At 55.4% G+C, this 14264-nt stretch overlaps 1 protein-coding gene across 1 annotated transcript in view; it reads right to left on the bottom strand.

The window, feature by feature from the left end:
* PTPRU (protein tyrosine phosphatase receptor type U) overlaps window positions 1–14264 on the bottom strand; it is an 81144-nt gene that overhangs the window by 29991 nt on the left and 36889 nt on the right. Inside the window, exons 9-14 of the mRNA XM_008147972.3 lie at window positions 12354–12463; window positions 11819–12020; window positions 11397–11499; window positions 8275–8548; window positions 7402–7438; window positions 6528–6666 (exon numbers count right to left, since the gene is read on the bottom strand). Coding sequence (XP_008146194.1) covers window positions 6528–6666; window positions 7402–7438; window positions 8275–8548; window positions 11397–11499; window positions 11819–12020; window positions 12354–12463 — 865 coding nt within the window. The remainder of the gene's footprint in view (window positions 1–6527; window positions 6667–7401; window positions 7439–8274; window positions 8549–11396; window positions 11500–11818; window positions 12021–12353; window positions 12464–14264) is intronic.

The following is a 14264-nucleotide window of genomic DNA, read 5'->3' as shown; positions in this document are numbered from 1 at the left end:
GGAGGGGACGCAATTCCATGAACAAGGGGCCAAGCAACAGGCAATGGGGAAAGGACCTGGGACCCACTTGAGAAGAAGAGTGGAGGCCCAATCATAGGGGAGGCTCAAGACAAGAGAACTATTCACTACATGCAGGATGTGGGGTAGAATTAAGAATGGACTTTCAGGTAATGAAGGCTCGGGGACACTGATTACTGTGGAGATAAAGAGGCCAATGAGGGGTCATCCCAGCAGGACAAATTCCAATCAGCCTGTCCTGGTTCAAGAGCTCCCAGGGCAGAGGAAGGACAGGAGGACCTCTGGATGCCTCTTCTGCCAGGCCCCCGTCCTGTGCTCAGAAGATGGCTCTGTGTACACGCTGGGGACCAATGCTACTGTGACTGAGGTAGGCACAGCCTGCTCAGCCTGGACCAGAGACGGCTCAGTGGGCCAGGCCTCCTACTCCCAGCCCCACCCGCAGGCTCGGCATCACCCTCACTGTGGCCCAGGGCACAGCCAAAGTCCAATTTGGGGGCAGGTGAGGAAAAGCCTCTGTGGCTGTGACCTTGACCATCATTCTATGAGAAAAGGTGGAGGAGGAGGAAGGGAAGGAAAGAGGTGAAGAGGGGAAGAGAGAGGGCAAGAGAATTAAGACACAGAGGAGGAGGAGGGAGAGGGGGAAAGGGAGAGAAAGTAAAGGAACAACGACAAGGAAAGAGAGAGATGGGGAAGGGGACAGAGAGAGGGAGGGACAGGTAAGACACCAGCAAACCACAGGGAAGACAGGACAGCCAGTCAACCCGGCTGAACTGTGGTGCCCAAGGAGGCCCCGTCACGAGTGGACATGGCCTAGGAGGGGTCTCCGGTGTGAACCGCAGGGTCTGTGCCCGCCCTCCTGGCCTACTTGGAAGAACTGCCAACACCAACCAACCAGATCCACAGGAGACAGAACCCGGAGGGACGACAAACACAGCCGGCCTCCCGCTGATCTCAGGGTGGGATTAAGCAGATGGAATGTAATACGGACGCTCAGAAAAGTTGTGCATTTAGGTTAAAAATTAAGTGCGCAGGTAGAGGGAGCGAGAGCTGCCTTGTCAGCAGTTCCTGTAAAGGCTGAGCGGGAGGCCGGGAAAGTTGACGGGGTGTGGCTGCTGGAAAAGCCAGTGTGACATTGGGTGATGTTGATGCAAGTAGAGGGTCCAGGGAGGAGGAGGTGAGAGCCCACCATCCTCCGGGCTGGCCCAGGACCATCTGAGCCTGCTCTGCAAGGAGGGAGAACAAGCAAGGGTGGGGGGAGTGTGAGGTTTGCAGAATCAGGTAAGACAGAAGCAGATGACAGAGTGGCATCAGAAGACTGTGGTGTCAGACAGGGGCCTGGGTGGTAACCCCAGCTCTGTGACCTCTGACAGGTCCTTTAACCTCTACAAGCCTCAGTTTGCTCATCAGTAAAATGGGATCCTAGCTCCTACTTCTCAGGGTTGGTGTGAGGACTCTGTGTAAAGAACTGAGCCAGAGGAAGCTCCCAGGAAATGGTGGGCCTGAGGAGCCTGGGGCCACCCAGCAAAGGAGGGGCTCCTCGTGACCTGAGTGCCGTCTGCACTGTGTGGAGAGCTGCCAGTGTGGGCACAGGCCTGCCCCCCGCCCCCCACAGGCACACATGGCTGTGGACCCAGAGCGGGCCTGTGTGAGGACCTTCCTGACACAGACGTGGTCTGACCAGCAGGAATGGCTCACAAACACAAGGGGCTGCCTCAGGGTGAAAGGTCACGGAGGCTCAGGGGAGATAAGTGACTAGCTGGGGTGATCCAGCAGAGCCAGGTCTGAACCTGAGTCTCTGACTACAAAGCCAGTGCATGTGACCTCCACGTGAGGTCAACACAGAAAAGACAGTCAGACAGAGGAGGGAAGCTCAGAGACAGAGGTGGCCATGGAGAGGGATGTGGGAGCCCAAGCCCAGCTGGAGGGAATGGGGTGGGGGCCCCCACGGAGGGGCCAGGGCCCAGGCCAGTGGAGCTACTTACGGGTAGTAGGAGTAGGCATAGTGGTCTCTCCTGGCAGCGTGCAAAGAGAAAAGCACAGTTGGGCCCAGGGTCCTTCCACAGGGCTGGGCCCAGGGCAGCGCCCAGCCAGCAGGGAGGAGCCGGGTGCTTTCTAGACGGGGGAGGGGGCTGGCCAGGCTCAATTATATGGAACCAGGACCCAAGTCCCTTCCAAAACCTTCCCTGGGCCTGCTACTCGGGTGCAAAGGGCTGTGGGAAGCAGAGCTCTCAGTCATTCACACATGCATACACAGAGAGAAATGTGCATACGTGCACACCCACATAGAGGCCTACACACTCAGATGGATACACACTCACTGTACACACATAGAAACACACAGACACTACATGCACTCACAAATGCAGACATGGACTCACATGCACAGACACACATTTTAAACACACAACTGAGATATATACACAGACACATATTCACAAACACACACACATATGTGTACACGCACACACATGACATCCCCCACTCACACACTCAAGGTAACTATACTCACTTCTGCAGACAGCCCCCCACCCTCAGTCCCAATCCCCCTCACACCTGCAGGCCTCCCTGCCCCTGAGGTGACAGTCCTTTGCATACACCTGTGTCTCAGAGGGAAAAAGTGGCTGGGGCAGGGTGGAGAGGGATCAAGGGCAAACCTTGGGGGCCCCCTCACCCACCCAGACTGCCCCTGGGTGTGGGGTCCGTTAAAGGAGCGAGGCCGCCCTTCATGGGCACCCATAGCACAGCTTGGGTCAAGAGCCCAGAGAGGAGGCAGAGCAGGTCTGATTCACAGACGAGGACGCTCAGTCTCAGACACCATGGTCTTCCCAAGACTCTCTGGGGGTCTCTAGTGGAGTCCAGAGCAGGATCAGGACCCTGGCCCCAGAGCTAGCTCTCCCCTGAGGCCACATCCAGGGGCCTCCATTCACCTGCCTCCACATCACCCCATCAGCAGAAACCCCAACGAATGGCCTTTCACAAGGAAATCCTGCAGATTAGGGGAAGGGAAGGAGAGAGGAGGGTGGAAAACTGAGGGCCAGCGAGGGCAGGAGCTTGGCTCCAGGTCACCCGGCATGTTTCATCCATCCTACCAACAGAGGGGAGGGTCCATGGCCCTGTGGCTGGTGACAGAGGCCCTGAAGGAGCGAGTGGTAGAATAGCATTCTTCTAGTCTTCCTAAAAGGTCATTACTTTGAAAGGGCCTTCCCTGACCACTCCCCCACAATCCCTCTCTGTGCCCCCAACCCAGGCACCCTGTTCGTTTCACAATTCGTAATTATCCATTTGTGCTTCTTCTAATTTAATGCAAGGCTCCCCACGAACTACAAAGCACAAGAGGATCCTGCCCACAGCTGGATCCCCGGGGCCCAGGACAGTGTCCAGCACATTACAACCCCTCGATAAATAATTCATTGAATGAGAAATCAATAAATAAGGGAAACTACAGCATTTCCACCTCTATGAGCTTCCATTCCTCCTCTAAACAAGTCATGGCAATAATACCCCCCACCCCCCCTCCCACCCCTGGGGCTGTGGTGAGGTTTAGGCATCAGGAAGCAGCCTTGGCTCTTCCCTGGGGGATGCACAACCCACACGCCAGAACTTTCTCTGTCCTCACAGAGCGCTCAGTCGGCAGAGAAGATGTACATGGAGTAAAGCAATGCAAGTAAATAAATGAAAAAGTGCAAGGAGAAGAAAGTGCTGCAAAGGGAAGGGGGAGGGGCTCTAGAGGCAGAGCAAGGGCATCTGACCCAGCCTGAGCTCTGGGGTCTGGGGTCTGGGGTCTGGGGTCTGGGGTCTGGGGTCTGGGGTCTGGGGTAGGCCAGGCCTCCCGGCCGCCCCAGCACTGGAGTCCCGGGGCAGATTCCGCCAGTCTCACTGTCCACACAGGCAGGACAGGATGGAGCATCTGACACCTCTTCCCAGCTGGCCCTGACTGTCCCCCATAACCCCCTGCCCCAGCTACCTCCTTCTTCCAACAAGAGTGCACACAGGGCGGTAACTGAGTAACTGCCCTCCCACAGCAACCTCCTAATCTGTCCATGACCTTTGTACCCCAAGTTGATCTGAATACCCCCATCCCTGCCAAAATTGCTCTGACACTTGACACCCCACAGTACAGACTGGAGGACCCCTGAGGAGCACAATGCACCCTGAAGGCCAGGTAGAATTGGGGGGGTGGGGGAGGTGGTGACATGCTATAGAATGGGACTGAATGGCTTTTAGAGGAAAGGAGAATCCTGGTGGCTTCTGGGGTTGCCTGGAGGGTTTATGGGGTAGCAGCTGCATAAACTGAGGGTTTCCTAGTGAGGCCTGGCAGCATCTCTGGCTCATTGTCTCCTGGACCCAATGCTTTCTCCTCAGGGATGGGTGACATCCCCCACTTTGCCCATCCTCCCTCCTTGAGGGTAGATGTTTTAGGGCCTCAAATACCACATGCAACCCCCTAATATCTGACCCCTCCTTTACACCCCTCTCCATCTGTCCCACTCCCCAGCCCCCCAGAGTGAACTCCCAAGTCCCCTGCTGGCGAGAAGCATAGGGACTTGCCACTTACTGCATCGACTGTGTCAGTGTGGGGAGACCCTTCACATCCCCCTGCCCAAGACGTAGGTGCTCAGGCTTTGTAGTCAGGCCTGTGTTCAAATCAGACCTGCCACTTATCAGTCAAGTGACATGGGCAGGTCACTCAATTACAATTTCCTCATCATGAAAAGGGAGTTAGACCCTCTTCGTAAGTCAAGATCCAAGAAGGATATGTTCTCTAATGTATCCCGAGCCAGATAGTGCCTGGCACACAGTAGGTACTCAATAACTAATGTGATATTTGAGATGCTCCTGGCACATAGTAACTACTAAACACATGGTGCTTTAAAAATATTTTGTATCTCGAAGCTATGTGGAAAGCAGGCCGGGAAAAATCAAGCCTAATGCCCTGCACAGGCCACCCCCACCTCAACGCCACCAGCCCACTGCTGGCATGTCCTGCCCCAGACTCTCTGGAAGAATCTCCCTAGGCTGGTGCCTGGCTTCAGGCAAGGGGGCCCTGGCCAATTCTCCCTCATCTCCCTGGATCCCGCTTATCGGCTCCTGGCAGCCCAGAGACCCGGCGCCAACTCACCCATGTGCGCCCAGCCTGGCAGCAGCTAGGGCTGCAGGAGCCAGAGCCCAGGTGGAGAGCCGGTGGAGTGGGCTCTGCCTCTGGTTCCCTGGGTGACCTTGGGCAGGTTCATGACCCCTCTGGGCCTGAGCATCTCTATTCCTCAATTAAGATGCATGCATAGCCCCAACTGGTTTGGCTCAGTGGATAGAGCATCGGCCTGCGGACTCAAGGGTCCCAGGTTCGATTCCGGTCAAGGGCATGTACCTTGGTTGCGGGCACATCCCCAGTGGGGAGTGTGCAGGAGGCAGCTGGTTGATGTTTCTCTCTCATCAATGTTTCTAACTCTCCATCTCCCTTCCTCTCTGTAAAAATCAATAAAATATTTTTTTTAAAAAAGATGCATGCATAACAGTGTCCTGGGGCTGCCTGGTGGGGGGTGAGGTAGGAGGGGAGCAGTCTCAGAAGCCCCCATCGGGCTCCAAAGAGAGACTCGGCTTCCGCGGCTCCACGTACTGGGCTCCCAGGGGAGGTTTACTTGATGTTCTGAAAACAGGTTCTGTTGTTTTAAAAAGATTTAAAACCCACTAGACTCGATGTCCTTGAACTGCCTGGCATCTCACTTTCTGGGCTCTGAGCTTCTGCAGTTCTAAATTCTGAGATGCTTAGAATCCCAAATCCTGGGCTGTGAGACTCCAAAACTCCATGTTTCTAAGTTCTGGATTCTAAGATGTGCTGGGACTCATGCTGCCCACGGCCAAATGCACTGGACACACAGCCCTCACAAATACGAGGCTGGACCTCGGAGGCCTGGGGAATGGTAGGGGCCATGGGGAGGTCTTCTCTGAGTCACGGGCCCAAGAGGACTCCTTGGGGAGCAATATAAGAGGGTCCAGGGCAAGCTGAGCCCAAGGAGAGTGAGGGTCGGAGTCCTCGGATTGAAGGGGAATGAGCACCACTCCCCCCGCTGCTCAAGGTCAACACCACAACCCCGTAGTCAGGGCAGACAAGTCGGCAGGAGGTCTGCAGGGGGCTGGGGGTTCAAAATCATGTCATCTCCACACTGTCCGCACTTGAACAGCCCAGCAGGCACAGGAGGACGGTGCCTACTTCCAGCACAGCTCCTTGGCAGCAGGCACTGCTTTCCTGGAGAGTGGCACCTGGCACCAGCCAGACCCAGGCTCCAGCCAAGCTGCTTAGGGGCAGCTCCATTTGCAGAGTCTCTGGCTTCCCACCACCCGGCTTGGGTCCATCCACAGGCCTGATGCCTAGGCTGGCAGCCCTCCACACACCCGCCAGGCGGCTGCCCTGCCAGCTCCAGCCCTACCAGTCTCTAGCCATGCCTCCTCGATGCCCACCAGGCCTCTGAGGGGAAGGAGCCACGGATGGGCCAGGGCACAGCCTCACTCACCCCTTGCGGATGATGATAATGATGGCCCCCAAGAGGAGGATGAGGACCGCAAGTCCCCCGGCACAGATGCCCAAGATGAGCCCCATCTCCTCTGATCTCTGGGACACCTCCAGGGGGCGCTTGCTTTCCTTGCAGGCAGCTGGGGAGAGCAAAGCAGGACAAAGGATCAGAGGGGACACAGGGACCACCTACCCGTGGTCTGAGCCACAAGGAATGCACCGGGCTGCACAAACCCACATGCACAGAGACAACTGCCCCTCCTCAATGTGTCTCCTCACCGCCCCTCACACCTTCTGCATCCCCGTGTCAGAGGCTTTACCTGCACTGTTCCCCTATCAGGAATAGCTCCCTTCTCCTCTCTGCCTTCTCCAGTCCCCCCATCCTACAGGAAATGGGGGTTGGAGGATGCCTGGGACCTTCAGACCCACCTTCTGGCCCTCCTGGGAGGTGATAGGAGGAGATAGTTATGTACCTAGGGTGTGATTAGGGCATCTCAGGATGGGGAACCAGCCACACTTCCTGTTTGGGAGCAGACACAGTCCCTACACAGGAGGGCCCACCCTGTCCCCACCACAGGAAAGGGGGCAAATAAGAACCCAGAGCTAGTGCCCAGCATCCATCACTCCCATGGCCCAACCATAATGGCTGCCCGTCCACAGCCCTGTTCCAAGCCCTTACCAAGGCCCCTTCTGTGACCATGAGGAGAGAGGGAAGGGAGGGGGTTATCCCTGCTGTCCTTGGGCCAGGAAGGAAAATGCTTCCTGACCCCAGAGCGGCCGGACCACCCCCCTCTGCTCCCACAGCCCTGGTGCTCAGGGTCCAGCTCCCAAAACCCAGCAGGTGAGAAACCCGCCTACCCAGCAGGAGGACTTACCTTTCCTGGCGATGCGGATGCAATTCAGCCGGGTCTCCTGGAGGCACAGATGGGGGTCTCAGCACTTCGGAAGCCCAGGCCTGACCCTCCCCAGGAGGAAACCTCGGACACATGTCCTGGGCCTGGTCAGGGCTTGTCTGGTGTGGGCTGTAACTAAAGACACCCCATCGGGCAGGAGGGCCTGGGGGAACTAGGAGGGAAGAGGCCTGCAAATAGGGCAATGCCTTAAGGAAGGCATTGGGAACAGGGAAAGAAAGGGGGCGGAGCCTCCAAAATTAGGGTAGGGCCTAGGTCCAGGGATCTGGTTAGAAGGGGTAGGCCTGGGAAGGAGAGATCCGGGGAGGGAGGGGCCTGGAGAAGAGCAGGGCTTCAAAGAGGCGGGTTCTAGGCCTCAAGGTCTGGTGAAAGCGGGAACCTGAGGAGTCCTCTGGGGAGAGAGGAGCCCAGATTGAAGACCAGGGCCTCAGGGAGGGGACAGGGACTAGAATGGGGGCTTAGATAAAAAGGAGTGTGATGCGGCGGGGAGGGGGGGGGAGGGGGGGAGGCTCTGGAAGAGGGTAGTGCTGGAATTGCAGAGCCTAGGGTCAGAAGGGTGGGCGGGGCTCAGGAGGGGCGGGGCTTACGAGGAGGGCGGGGCTCCAGAAGGAGGAGGGGTTTGGGGAGGGCGGGGCTCCGAGGGAGGGCGTGGCTCAGACGAGGGGCGGAGTTCGGGGAGCGAGGAAGGGGCTATAGGAGGGCAGGGGCCAATAGAGGGGCGGGAATCAGGAGAAGGGGCGGGGCCTGGAGGGGTCTCTGGCCTCCGTGGCCACCCGCTCCTAGGTGTCCCCAGTCTGCCCCCCAACGACCCCACCACGACCCCGGCCCGTCCCTCACCCCCTTCAGGTGGCTTGTTGCCTGGAAGTAGATGAGGTAAGCTTTCCTGGGCTCAAGCGGTGGGTTCCAGAAGCCGCGATAGGTCTGGTTGTCTCCCACGGTGAAGGGCATGGCCTCGGGCAGACTGCTGGCCGCCAGTTCGGCCCCGAAGTAGTGCACCAGGCCGCGGGCCAGCGCGGCGTCGAAGGTCAGCGGCACGGGGAAGCAGTCCTGGCCCCCGGGCTCCCGCCGCAGCCTCCGCGGCCGCTCCTCCTGCACAATCACCTGGTACACACTGGAGGGAGAGCGGAGAGCGCGGTGGTCCGGGGCCAGGTCAGGGAGAGCGATCTGGGGCCCAATGGCATGGGCTTTGGGGTCAGGCCCAGCTTGGGGCTAATCTCGGCTCTGCCTCTTGCTAGCTGGGCAAGTCATTTAAAATCCCCCCACACCCCCGCCTCAGTTTCATCCTCTGTAGAATGGGAGTTATCACAGGCCTGTCCCATGAGGAAGATGTGAGGAAGGAGGCAAGTTTAGCAAGCAGCCAATGCCTGTCAGCTGTTATTACTGTGATGAAGGCTGAATGTGGGCCCTGCTCAGGTGAGCCTAGCCCTAGAGCCCCAGCGAGAGTCCTCAAAGAGTCTTCCAGAGCCTGCCACAGGTGGGGGGGGACCGGAAACCATAGCCTCAGGCTCCACAGGCATCACCATTGGCTGCCTTCTGAGCCTCTTAAACCAGAGTTAGACTAGATGCATGCATTCATTCATTCAGAAAACGTTTACTGAGCTCAGACGATGGGCCCTGTGCTAGGTACTTGGGGATCTAGTCTTCCTGGAAGTGACTTCCTGTTGGGGAGACGGTCACTGAGCAAGCAAACAAGGGACACACTAACCCTACATCCCAAATACCCTCCCCACCAGAGGCCGCCCGGAGTTTACAGCTCTGAGCCCGACGTCTCATGGTCCTAATGGCCGATAATGCTCCCTGGTCTGTATTCCCTCTGATTTGTGTCCCCTGGCCCCGACTTGTGTATTTCTTTTTGTTTATATCACTTTACTGAATGGCCTTTTGCTGTGAGCTCCTCCACATCCTCCGTGGAACAAAGCCAAGAGTAACTAAATGAATACTGACAAATTTAAATATTTCCAGTCACAGCCTTGATCACGTCTTGGCATGTGACACCCCGTACTGACAGCCTGCGCTCTGGGAAGTAGAAATGCCTATGCCTTGCTCTCCAGCTGTTTCTTTTGAGCTTCCAAGTTGTGGGGGAATCACCCCAACATCCTGGGTTTTGGGCCACACAGGGTCATTCCCTGTCACTAGCGCGTTGCAAATACCCGCCCAGGCCGCTCTCAGCCCCCATTTGCCAGGCTGAATTCAGGCCTCGCCTGGCCCCGAGTCCCACCAGGAGATGATGATAATCAGCATTAGCCATGAAAAAGCACAGCTTGACCTGGCATGATCCCAATTATGCAGATAAGGAAAGGGAGCTTAGAGAGGTGAAGGGACATACCCAACGCTGCACAGCCATCGTACCTCTCCCTTCTCTCTCACCATCCCCCACTCTGCCCAGCCTCTTCATCATCATCCCAGAGGGATGCTGAGCAGGCAGGCTCACAGGAACCCTCCAAGGACAAGGAAAGGAGGTTTCCCAATTCCTCCGAGACTCGGGTGCATCAGGGCCCTGAGACTCCTGTAAAATGCAAAATGCCCCAGATGCCCTGACGTTTCTCTGGGTCTCCCCTGAAGGTCTGGGAACCAACCTCTGACAGGCTTTGCCGTGGCAAATATGGGGGAGGCAAAGCAGGAGAAAAGAGCGGAGGGTAGAGTGGAAGAGTGAGGGGTGTCACGGGTAGTGAGCAACTCCCTGCCTTCTTGACAGGGCTTGCCATGCCCCACCCCTGCCCGAATATAAGCTGTCACCCTGTCCCAGTGCATGGGCCTTTGGGGAAGGAAGGGATGGACCAGAGGGGCGGGGAGGCTCTGTGACTTCAAGGAAAGGTACTGGCTTTGCAGACAGACCTGGGGTAGAACCCCAGCTCTCTCTCTCACCAGCTGTGCGGCCTTGGGGGCAAGTTCTTTAGGCTCTGAGCCTGTCTCCTGATGTGTGATATAAGGGTACTAGTACTCCTTCACAGGATGCCATGAGGATCTACATATACACTGAGTGGCCAGATTATGATGATCTCTGAACACTTAATAATCTGGCCACTCAGTATATTTACTTATTTATTTATTTATTTATTTATTTATTTATTAGAGGCCCTGTGCATGAATTCGTGCATGGGTGGGGTCTGGCCAGCCTGGCCAGGGGGAGGGGACATGGGCGGTTGGCCGGCCTGCCTGCTGGTCGAACTCCTGGTCGAGGGGACAATTTGCATATTATCCTTTTATTATATAGGATATACACTGAGTGGCCAGATTATTATGCGTTCAGAGATCATAATAATCTGGCCACTCAGTGTATGTCCATGCAGGTGACGTCCCTAGCATGGTATCTGGCTGGCAGTGAGTATGTATGTGCACATAACCCCACAAACACCCTCATGCTCTCACCGACACACACACTCTCACATCCACACCATGCATCGCATACACACATCACATGTCTTTCTCTCACACGCCTACTTGTTGCCCGCACCTTCTCCCCAGCAAAGGCAGCCACCATGGCACCAGCAGCCCAGCTTCTTCTGGGGGAAGGAAATGGAGAAGCCACGTTCCTGGCCACTCCAGAGAGATGGCGCTATCCAGCTGGCTGCCCAGCCTCCTAGAAAGCCCATCCCTGTGTCTCCGTGGGAAGAACCCTCCAGGAAATAAGCTGAGAAGAAAGAAGGCCCCAGAGTTCACTGCTCCAAGGTGTCTGAGGGAAGGCCTTCTGGAGAAGCCTGGACAGTCACCTCTCCAGGCTGGACACTGTCCGGAGAGCTCATGACAATCACCGCCAGACACCCATGGCCTCCGAGGGGCGTGGCAACAGGCATTCTGCCTGCCCGTGACCACAGAACATCCTCTTCCAGACGCACTGAACTCGGAGGGGGAGATGGAGGGCGGACCAGGGTGAGCTGGCCTGTGTGGGTGCTCTGGGTCAGAGCAGGGGCCTCCTCCCTACGCCCTGACCTCCCACCCCTCCATCCAGGCTCTCCCACCTGATGGGCGCACCGCGGCCCTGTGCAGGCCTCAGCAGCACGGTGATGGTGTTCTCAGACTCCCCCAGGGGCGACGGCATGTCAGCATAATCAAAGCTGGGAGCTGGGGAAGGGGACAGGAACGTAAGCACCACCTTCCTGGACCCCTGTCCTTAGATCTCTTCCCCTTCAGCCTTAGGCTCCTTGTTCTCTCTCACTTGAGCTTCCCTGACCCCTGACCTCAGCCCTCTGATTCCATTAACCACCGTCTCCTGAGCCCTCTCACTTAATTCTCCCTGACCTCAAACCCTAAATGGTTCATTTCTCTCAGGAGGAGCCCACGATAACCACCCCCAAGAGGTCCCCCACACCCCCTTGGTGCCCACGGAACCCCAGAATCCTGAGTCTCCTCCAAAGGGGCCAGGCCAGGGTCCGGAGCTTACCTGAGATGTTGGTGGTGATCTCGGTCAGTGCCGCCTGACCGAAGCCTTTGCCCGTGCGGGCTCGCACCGAGAAGAGGTAGGTGGTGCCTGGGTGCAGGTTGGAGAAGACGTGGTAGGTTTCATTGCGGAGCTTGGAGATGGTACGTCGTGGGCCTGGCACGTTCACCACCGGGTCTGACGACTCGATGCTCTGGTAACTGATCTGGGGGCAGGATGGGCAGGTGGGCAGACACAGGAATAGGGAAGGGCATCACTGGCCCCATAGCCTCGCACCCATCATGGTGCAGGTGAGCTCGGGATAAGGCTGGGCCAAGGGAGAGGCTTGGTGGGACTGTGCATGCCCCTCCGCCCAGGCCTCTGGGCACCTTCACCTCTCTCTCCTGCCTTCCGGTCCCTTGTCCCTGTAACCCCAGACTCTGATCACAGCTGAAGGAACCTCAATGATCACTTCCGTCCCCCCACCCTGCACCTCCCTCTCCAAGCTGTGTGCCTGCCTTCCACCAGGGGCGCTCACTATAATGGGGTCCAAACCCACCTCATACTGAGTGATGAGGCCATTGGGTTCCTGCGGCTCCTCCCACTTGAGGAAGATCATGTCCTCCAGTGGAGTGAAGGTCAGGGACTCGGCTGCAATCCCACCAGGCACTGCGAGGGAAAGGCGGCATGGGCAGGGGGAAGCTGGCCGCGTAGCCAGATACCTGAATTCAAATTCCAGCCTTACCATTTCCTACCTGGTACGCTCGGATTACTCAGCCTCTCTGGGCCCTCAGTTTCCTCATCAGTGAAATGGAGTGATGATAACTCCTCTCTCACCAAAATTAAATGATGCGATATACCTACCGCAATTTCCTATGGTTCAACCCATTCCTGAGTACTCAAAAAGGGTAGCTGGCATTTTCATTACTGTGCAGGTTGCATTCAGCTGAGAAGAATGTTTGAATGGTCCTATTTGGACCCAGTTAAGTGGTTTTCAGAAAATATAAACATTTGCCAGAGAAATGAAAACAACTGCAGTAGTGGCGGAATAGTGGATAGAGATATATTCTTGTCTAAAAATTTCTAATTACACAAACAATATGTTCAATGTAGAAAATCAAAATGAGCATGAAGAAAATTAATGGCACCTACAATTCCATTAGCCAAAGAATAATACTGTTAACATTTTAGCATAAACCCTTTTGGGCACGGTTTTGTTTTGTTTTGTCTGCTCTTGTTCACATGTATCATCTTAACAGCAGTCACAGGAATTTCTCCTAGGAAGAGGATGGTCTTTGTTTGGAAAAACACCTTAATAAACCACTGTGGGGAAGCTGAGCTCCTAGGGCAGGGGAAGGCAGAAACCCAGACAACAATCAATGAAAGCCGAAGTGCTTTGTGTGAAAATGAGCAGTTGCCAAGGCAACACCTCCCCCCTCCCCCACCCGCCAAAATGATACCCTGCAAAAGACAATTCCAAGTGTTGGTGAGGATGCAGAGCAACGGGAATTTTCACACAACTGCTACTGGGAGTATACATTGATGCAACCACTTGGATCTAGCTACCTATGATGGACACACCCATCAGAAATGTGTAAATCTACTCCAAAAAAAATCTACAAGGATTTTTCTGTACAGCACAATTTAAAATAGCTGAACCCTGGAAACAACGGAAATGCCCAACAAGAGTCAATAGGATAAATAAATATCTTCACATAATGGTCTATTCAGCAATGAGAATAGATTCTATACAACTGTACACGCAACATGGCCGAATCTCTCAAGCAAAAGGTTGCGAGAAAGAAGCCAGTCTTTTTACAGTGTATAAAACGAATACACACTGTACGATTCCACTGATATGAAATTCAGAGCCAAGCAGAATTTAATCTATGGCATTACAGGTCAGGTTGATGGTTACTCTTGGGAGGTTGTGACGGGGAGGGGCTCCCGGGAGCCGGTGATGCTATTTCTTGGTCTGGGTGTGGGTTATTATCCTGGATGTGTCCCGTCTGTGAGAATTCACTGAGCTGACCACTTGATAGAAGCGTACGTCCTATAAGTATTATAGTAATACTTACATGAAAAGCATAAAATGTTAAATAACGAGCAGTTACTGGAGGGAGGGGAAGGAGAGGGGCAGAGAAAGAAGGAAGAAGGCCGAGCAGCCCAAGTGAGGCCTGGTCAGAATGGGGTGACGCCACAACAATATACCTTGGGGGAGGGTAGGGCAGAGGTCAAAAGATTTTAAGAACAGAGTAATCTGATGTTGAACTTGAGGTTGTTTGCGCAGGGTAGCAGAGTATGGCACCCTGAAATATGCCACTTTGGCATAAGGATTATTTGGAGCTGAACTGAGAGGGGAATTGAGGAGAAACAGATACAGCAGGTCCTTGAATAACGTCCTTTCATTCAACATGGTTCGTTATAATGCTGATCAGAAAAAGATGATCAATTCCTGGCCAGGGCCACT

Source organism: Eptesicus fuscus, chromosome 9 (assembly GCF_027574615.1).
Source record: "Eptesicus fuscus isolate TK198812 chromosome 9, DD_ASM_mEF_20220401, whole genome shotgun sequence".
Taxonomy (NCBI): domain Eukaryota; kingdom Metazoa; phylum Chordata; class Mammalia; order Chiroptera; family Vespertilionidae; genus Eptesicus; species Eptesicus fuscus.
This window is presented reverse-complemented; position numbering and strand designations above follow the sequence as displayed.